This window comes from Lactuca sativa, chromosome 3 (genome assembly GCF_002870075.4).
Source record: "Lactuca sativa cultivar Salinas chromosome 3, Lsat_Salinas_v11, whole genome shotgun sequence".
Classification (NCBI taxonomy): Eukaryota; Viridiplantae; Streptophyta; class Magnoliopsida; order Asterales; family Asteraceae; genus Lactuca; species Lactuca sativa.
The window spans coordinates 37,263,171-37,272,163 of record NC_056625.2 but is presented as its reverse complement, the minus strand read 5'-3'; the positions used below and the strand labels follow the sequence as shown (position 1 = coordinate 37,272,163).

At 33.1% G+C, this 8,993-nt stretch overlaps 1 protein-coding gene across 1 annotated transcript; it reads right to left on the bottom strand.

Moving 5' to 3' along the window:
• Nucleotides 1–3,674: 3,674 nt before the first annotated feature.
• Nucleotides 3,675–7,333, bottom strand: LOC111905236 (putative E3 ubiquitin-protein ligase RF298). The gene is made up of 3 exons (XM_023900926.2): nucleotides 7,197–7,333; nucleotides 4,635–6,672; nucleotides 3,675–4,562 (listed from the first exon to the last, which is right to left on the bottom strand). The coding sequence occupies exons 2-3, from the start codon at nucleotides 6,663–6,665 to the stop codon at nucleotides 3,996–3,998; spliced, it is 2,598 nt and encodes an 865-aa protein (XP_023756694.2). The 5' UTR covers nucleotides 6,666–6,672; nucleotides 7,197–7,333; the 3' UTR covers nucleotides 3,675–3,995.
• Between the last annotated feature and the right edge of the window lie 1,660 nt (nucleotides 7,334–8,993).

Sequence of the window (8,993 nt, the reverse complement as noted above, 5' to 3'; positions counted from 1 at the left end):
CATAGTATCTCAACCAAACGTCTAACAAATTCCAATTCGATTGGATTCTAATTCCTTTGATATATTCTATTCCTCCCAAAAACATTATGTGAACCGAACATCCCAATTTCTTTGACATATTCATTCCTTTCAATTATTGTTTGATTCGCCAATTACAACAAAATATGACTAAACTGAAATTTGAGATTTCATTTGTCAAAAAGAAATTTGGTTTTAAGTATATAATTATAAAATTAATGTTATTATTGTAGATTATATTCATTTTAGGTATCATATAATTGTATATTTGTATATGCCCATATCATGCAAAATGTTCATTAATTTACTCGTTACAAAATTTATGGTTAATATAACATCTTTCGTCCTTCATGCAACATCAACATTCTCCCGGATAGCAAAACCTTGGTAGGCAATTTACAAGCTCGATCTTCTCGTTTTCATCATTACTATTAGTATTATTAACATAACTCCATTTCTTACCTTCAATTTCTGATGAACACTCATCATAGTAATCTACATTACCTGATTCACAAAGAACATGTCATTTACTAAAAAAACAATTAATAATTTTCAATTATATATGTGTGTGTCTCTTTAGAGAAACTTATCACCGTAATCTCCATTACCTGATTATATATATATATATATATATATATATATATATATATATATATATATATATATATATATATATTACATCTTATTAATTTAATAAAATTTTATAAATATTTTCGATAATAAACAAGAGAAAAAAAAAACGTATAATTAATTAACATTTTAAACAAATACAATAAAAATTATACACATTTAAATGCCAGTCTCATCTCACAAATTCGCAAAAAAATCATTTTGTGTTTCGATGATGGCCTCAACAATACATCTCTTACTCTCTTTCTTCTTTTGATCCTAATTTCAACCACTATGATTAATAAGTGTTCGTATTTTTCTCTAATGAGACACACACATATATAATTGAAAATTCTTAATTGTTTTTTAGTAAACTACATGTTCTTTTTTAATCAGGTAATGGAGATTACGGTGATAAGTTTCTCTAAAGAGACACACATATATAATTGAAAATTATTAATTGTGTTTTTAGTAAATGACATGTTCTTTGTGAATCAGGTAATGTAGATTACTATGATGAGTGTTCATCAGAAATTGAAGGTAAGAAATGGAGTTATGTTAATAATACTAATAGTAATGATGAAAACGAGAAGATCGAGCTTGTAAATTGCCTACCAAGGTTTTGCTATCCGGGAGAATGTTGATGTTGCATGAAGGACGAAAGATGTTATATTAACCATAAATTTTGTAACGAGTAAATTAATGAACATTTTGCATGATATGGGCATATACAAATATACAATTATATGATACCTAAAATGAATATAATCTACAATAATAACATTAATTTTATAATTATATACTTAAAACCAAATTTCTTTTTGACAAATGAAATCTCAAATTTCAGTTTAGTCATATTTTGTTGTAATTGGCGAATCAAACAATAATTGAAAGGAATGAATATGTCAAAGAAATTGGGATGTTCGGTTCACATAATGTTTTTGGGAGGAATAGAATATATCAAAGGAATTAGAATCCAATCGAATTGGAATTTGTTAGACGTTTGGTTGAGATACTATGAAATCTATTTTCTGTTTGGTTTGAGGTTTTGACTAACGAATAGGACAAAAAGTAATATGACCAACATATATTTTGTTATTAATTTTTTGGTTTGAGGTCTTGGAGAAAAAGGAACTCATTGAAGAAGTGTTTGTTGCATTGGAGCTTGTAGATCCAGACTTTGTGCACCTTGATCTTTCTTTTAGAGGTATAAAGTTTGAATCTTGATGATGAGATTATTAGATCTGGCCAGTTTTGAGTGTTATGAGCTTTTAGTCACTTTAAGTGCATAAATTTAGATCTTGAAAGTTTGTGACCTTTCTATTGATAAAATTAGAAACTTTATCCATCTAAACATCATTTTGATTCAGATCTGAAGGATTGGAGACTTGGACTTAATGGATTAAATTGAAAAGATGCACTTTTGGGTCCCTTTAAGACCTAAAGACTAGATCTTGTTTGTTGGGACCATTCTAATGGATAAAGTTGGAAACTTTATCCATTATGGAGTTATTATGAACCATAAAAATGTGATCTTGGCCCTTCTCTCCATTCTATACAAGAGTTGTGGTGTCTTATTGGGTTAAGAACTTAGGTTTTTGGACATTAAGTAGTTTATAGCCATGCAAAGTCATAAAGTTGGAAACTTTATGACTTAGGACATCATTTTGGGCTTGGATCTGAGTTTTGGACGTAAGGGCTTAATGAAATAAGTTGTTAATGGAGTTTTGGGACTGGGCTATGTGTGTACGTTAAGCGTACTAGGGCGCGCCTAAGAGCAATAGAGCAATTTTGGAGCCTTTAAGAGAGTTTGAGGTGGTTTTGAAGAAATAAGAAGGTGGTGAGAAGATCTTGGAGTTGAAGCATTTTGGATCTGGGATTTCTACCTTGATTGCAATCTACAGGAGGTATAAAGCTTGCAACTTTGGCACTAAATCTTATAGGTCTAGAAATTCCACTCTTTTAAGTCACTTTTGGTCCCAAAATGATATTCTTGGACATGGCATGTTCTTGACCCATTAAGTTGTCCTTTCAGACCTTAGGAAGGGTCTTGAGTCATAAAAATGGGGTCTTAATGGTTGGTTTTGCTCTATGCACTCTCTAGAAGGTCTTAATGTATTAAGACCTTGAGTTAAGCACTTAATGGACATGCAATGTCATAAAGTTGGAAACTTAATGACTCTTGAGGATGATTTAGCCTTGGATCTGGAAATGGGACTTAAGACCTTAAGGCAATAAGCTCTTGATGGAGTTTAGGAAGTTTGGGTGTACGCCCTGCGTAATCTGGGTACACAACGCGTAGGAGGTCAAATGTCCCGACTGTGGTCAAGGCTTGAGTAGGCCCAGCGTACCTTCGGAGTACGCCCCGTGTACACGTACTGTGTCGACTCGGCCGAGTTGACTCGGTTGACTTATGGATTTTGATCGGTTTGACTTTGACTTTGACCAAGTTTGACTTCAGGGTATTTTAGGTATTTTGAGATTGTGATTGAGAATTGGTCATTTGGTTGGATATGTGGCGGTTAGAGATGAGATTCGGAGTCAAGACCTCATCAGCTTTTGTCCAAACTGTGAGGTAAGTTTTCCTCACTGTACTTATGGGTCTAAAGCGCCAAAGCCGGCCCATTGGATTAGATATTCTATTATGTGATGGTATATTATCGTGTTGTATGTTATCGTGTTGTAGTGATATGTTAGAATCGTATCTAGGTATATAGGATGATATTATGCTTAGTGATATGTAGACCTGCCTGATTGTCTAATGACCTATTATATGTTTATTTGTTATATGTGCACGTATTTTGGTTGGTGGTTGAGGCTTTACTGCTATGTGTGTGGGCCAACAGACCGTGGGCATTCCAACCCGATGGTTGATTGGGCCCGAAAGTATTCCATCTCGAGGATGACTAAGCCTGGGGTATTCCAATCCGATAGTTGACTGGGCATGAGGTATTCCAACCCGATTGTTGACTGGACCTATTATGTGGCATTCCATCCAGGGTATTCCATCCCGAGGATGACTGGACCCGAAGGGTGACTCGCCTGTATACGGATCCGGATCCGAAGATCAATCTCACACATCCAAAATTTTAGATACAACTCAACTAAAAAACATAACACCACCAAAAAAAACCCAAAAGTCTGACCTTAGTAACCTACATGTCTTTATTACATCAAACCCCAACACAAGACAATTGGTTTTAACTTTAAGCAATCATTATAACAACCTCAAATGTCCAAACTTTCATCAACACGCGAAACAAAATATGAAAAAAAAAAAAAAAAAAAACATTCCGCACTCAATTATTTCGCAAAAAAAGTATATATATAAAAAAAAAAAAAAAAAAAAAAACCCGAGTTTGTGTTCATCAAGAACGAGCATAGCGTACACAAATACGCCTGTGTATAGCTCCTCTACACGAAGGACACTCTTTCATTCCTTGTTTCTCATGAAGTTGATTGCAAGTCGTACACACAACTTGATGCGCACATGGCAGAAACACAACCGACATTTCCTCAGACAAACACATAACACATTCCCTTTCCCGTTTTACCCCTACTCCACCACCATTACAATTACCAATACCATGGGGGTTATTATTATTCATTATTTTGGAGGTGTAAAGTGTCTGTGTCTGGTATTCTTGTTGGGAATTTGAGGTTTTGATTTCGGTTAATTTACTTGCGTAGCTTCCATCAACACCACCCCTTAAAGCAGCTATTTTTACAGAATCGGATTTTAGATTCAACATGGAGATTTCCTTTTGAAGCTTTTCGATATCTTGTTTGTATCTTTGTAGATTTTTATCTGCTTTTAATCTTGTTAACTCGTTTCTTAATTTGGCTGAAGATTCCGCCTCTAGCCTACCTATTCTATACGAATTCGCTTCTCTCACCAACTCTTCTTTTGCTTTCTCTTCCTGTTTCCATCGGCTCTGCAATTAAAAAAGACCAAATTCATACTTGATAGTAAGTTACATGAAAAATGATAAAAACGAATGAAATACCTCAAGTTGATCTTGCTGTTGTTTAGCTACTTGAAGATCCTGTTGTAACTGTGTGAACTTGCGTTTCTCGGCTATAAGCTCCTCCTGAATCAAGCTTTTTAGCTTCTCCCATGACTGAAACTGCATAAGCGTCTTTTTCTCTCTTTTTGACACCTCTTCACAGCTGGCAGCTGACTCAGCAGCCCTTAAATTCGCAGCCTCCATCTCATGTCTCAAATTGGAATTCTCAACTTTCAGCCTACGAACAGCAGAATTAGCTCGTTCCACCTGCCCACTCGCCTTACACAAAGCATTCTCCATTTCAGAAAGCTTCTTCATTGTGTTTTCCTCTAATGTTTGTTTTTCCTTTTTTAACCTTTCCACTTCTTCTTTCTCCAATTTAAGTGTTTTCAGCTCAGCTTTGTCTTTACCAAGTCTGCGTGCAGCTTGCATAACCTTCTGATTCGCCCATTCTGTCCACTCCTGTAACTGGTTCTGAAGCTCATGTACCCTTGGAACCAGTTTCATAATTGTTTCATCTTTTTTAGCATGTGAGATCCATTTGTCATATGGGATGGCTGAAAAACTAGGATTAGAAGAAACATGAACATCATTTTGTTTTGGTGGGTTTGAAAGAGATAATTCAGTTTCAGATGCAGATGCAGATGCAGATGCAGGAGGGTTATTATGGGTTTTTGGTAACGTAGGAGGATTGCTATTACCACAAGTCTCTGTGTTGAAATCTGAACGTTGAGGTTGAGGTGCCACTCCCTTGTTTATTTTCAAAGACAGGTTTTTGAGATTGATACCTGTAGATTCTGATACGGATTTTAGTTTTTTATCCAATAGCAACCCACCAAAATTCGTGAGTTTTCCTGTTCTTGAAGACCCTTTAGAGCCATATGTACGATAGCTTTTCTCCAAATGAACAGACTTTTGTCTCAGTATTGATTCTCTTTTACTGATTCCAGTAATCTTTCTACCACTCACAAACTTTTCTTCATGGTTTTGGGATTTACATTTACTCACATGGTTCTCTTTCTCTGATGCAAATCTATTTAAAACAAAGGGAGTCTTTGGTTTAACTGGTGGGCTGCTAAAGCTAGAATTATTATGTCCACAAGAGGTCATTACAGGTGGTTGAGGTTCTGAAGCCGATTTATGGGGACAAAGGGAAGAATGATTTGGGTTCTGACTTTCACTGCTATTAACTTCCTTTCTTGGCTGTGTTTGTGTGGAATTGGGATCAGACACATCACCAACCATATTACTACTACTACTACTACTTAAAGACTCGCTGTCCATTGTGCAAGCATGAGAGACATTCATGTCAGATACCAACAAGCACCACATTGCATCCCCTGTACTGAAGAAAGGCCTGACTTCACGAACAACACACACAAGTTCAGCCAATATGTACTTCTCCATCTGTTGTAGATCTTCAAACTGATGCTCTCTTGATGAATCAACTTCTTGCCCATTCCTAAGGAAAACCAAAGTGTTGTTCACGATATTTGACACAGCATCTTTACACCCATAACAAAGACCAGACCTCAAAACAGCATTAGTAGCAACTTCTTTCGTGTAACCGAAAGAAACTATTTTATTAATGGCACTCTTGAAAATCGTGTCCAGGTTTGCTAAGACAAGCTCTTCCAGCTGAGATTCCGTCAGATCACTCCAATCAGCATCATGGAATTCATCGCTTGCTTCTATTTCTGCTCTGTTAATGTTATGATTACGCCCGCCCTCACATGTTCCTCCTACTGACACTGAACAAGAGAGCCCTAGATCGAGTTCAACAGGATCTGTGTTCTCATGGCTGAAGCTACACATGTCACAACCATTGAAGTTTTCAGCAGAGAACTCATAACCCAGGCATTCACTGTGCGAAGGAGAACTTGTTTTGCTTGGGTCTGTTACAGGTGGTGGATCAGCTCTAAACTTTCTCTTATTCCTACTCCCATTTTCTTGCACCATTGCAACAGCTGATACATGACTGGAACTACTGCTACTACTATTACTACATGGTTTTGCAACAACCGAGGCCATTTTGCAGCTGCACAACAAAAATAATCAGTCAATTTTACATCTGGCAATATGTATGTACTAGTGTGTCTCTTGTATCTAACTAAGATAATCACTCGATTGGTCTTGACAAAGACTTCAAAAACAAAAAAGAAAGAGTCATTACGCGTGAGCTATAAACACTCATCAGATTACTGACATACATAAAAGCAGCTAAACAGATCATCAAAATTTCTGAAAACAAAAAATGAGCTCTAACTCGTACGAGACGCTATCAGGAATCGGAATTAACGAGGAAACGAATTTAGGTTCTGCAACACAACAAAAAGAAAAAGGAGATTTCGAATCGTCGATTACACTTTCCTCTATTGCAACGATTAATTCGATTCATCCATGTGTATAAATGAAGAGAAAGATCAAATAATGAATTATCAACATCATCATCAAAGAGAAATCGAAGTCGGTAGGAGATCCCCAACGAGTGTGAGAAAAAAAAAATACACAGATTAACAAATTTAGAAGCAAATTCATAAGATTAGATTGCTAATCAGATACCTTCTCACGATCGAGATTATACCGATTTCAGCTAATCGAGGTTCGAGCAAATCAAAGTTTCAATCTGTCTCTCTCCCCTCCTGTTATACTTGGAAAATTTCGCATATGTGTTTTACCTGAAAAAACTTTGTTTCTTTCTCTAATAACATTTACTATTTCTTCTATTAATATTTAGAGAATATTTAAAAAAAAAAAAAAAAAAAAAAAAAAAAAAAAAAAAAAAAAAAAAAAACGTCAAAATAGTTTATAATACAAATAAAAATATTTAAGATTAAAGTTAAGCCTTTAAAAATAAAAAGTGACAATATAAGATGAAAGGAGTATTTTTTAAAGTAATATTTAAATAATATTTATAAAAATACCGAAAAAAACAATATTTAAGAATATTCACAAAAATACCAAAAAGGAAGGATATCATGACAAATTAAAAAAAAACTTATCATAAAATATCACTTCTTTTATTAAAAACCATATTACGAACTTGCAATTTTATAACGACTCCATTCTGAAATAACATTATATTTTGCAATTGTTTAATTTTCACAAAAGTTATATCATGTGTTGCATAAATGATATCAATTTCCAAAATATGATGTTGTTTTTATAAAAAAAATCTTTAAATTTATTTTTAAAGATCTTTCTAATCACAATATTGAGATGACAATGTAGAAAATTTTAAAATATGATTACCATACTAAAAATCAATGCATTAGTTTTGTTATGTGAATACATGCTTTACTTCGAATAAATGTGCATCATGTGGAGTTACATAACAAAAATAAAAACATTCAATAATACCTCTGAAGACAAGGTTGCACGTTCATATCAAATTAATGTAGTGATAATTATCGTCCTCAACATATGATATGATACATAATATCAGTTAGTGTCCTTATATATATATATATATATATATATATATATATATATATATATATATATATATATATATATATATATATATATATATATATATATATATATATATATATATATATATATATATATATATATATATAAAGATCTTTCTATCACAAAGGTAAGGGTTTTACCTGTAAAGATCTTCGTTTATTTTTTGTATAAAAACTACGAAAGATACTTAATATCTAATAATTCTAGTTTATGGTTTGTATCAAATAAAATAAAAAATATTTTGAAAATTGAAAGTAATTACCCAACATTCTGTTATCATCTTTTAACGCCGTTTATAAATGGTTTGGTTGATTTTCTAACCTAATATTGGGTTCAAAATCAATGTCTCCATTACCGATGTTGTCAAACAAGTTCGATATAAAAGAACTATTTACTAGGTCATCCTTGTGGTTGCGATTTGTTTGTTTATCAAAAATATATTTCTTTTTATATTTATTAAGCTATAATTTGTTTATTTGTCTATTAATATATTATTTTTATAATATTAAAAAGGTATTTAAAGATTGTTTGATAATTTCTGACTGAGTCAGACGTGATTGAGTCTGAAGGTCTGATTGCATTTGCCTCTGAAAATAATGTTGTTTAATTACACATCAAACTAGCTCTGCTGACTATTGAAAATGATTATTTTATCCTTTTATTTTGTTTTGAGTTGAATAAAATATATATGTTTGATAAAATATTTGAATAAATATTCCATAGCATCCCAAAATATAATATTTCAAATAGATCATTGGATTTTAAATAATTTTGGCTTGCTTTTTCCTTTTCTATAATCTTTGTAATCGCTACAAAAATCATTGGAAATTACATTAAATCTCCAAAGTGAGTGGATCAGTCTTCAATCTCCTTCAAGTAAAATTA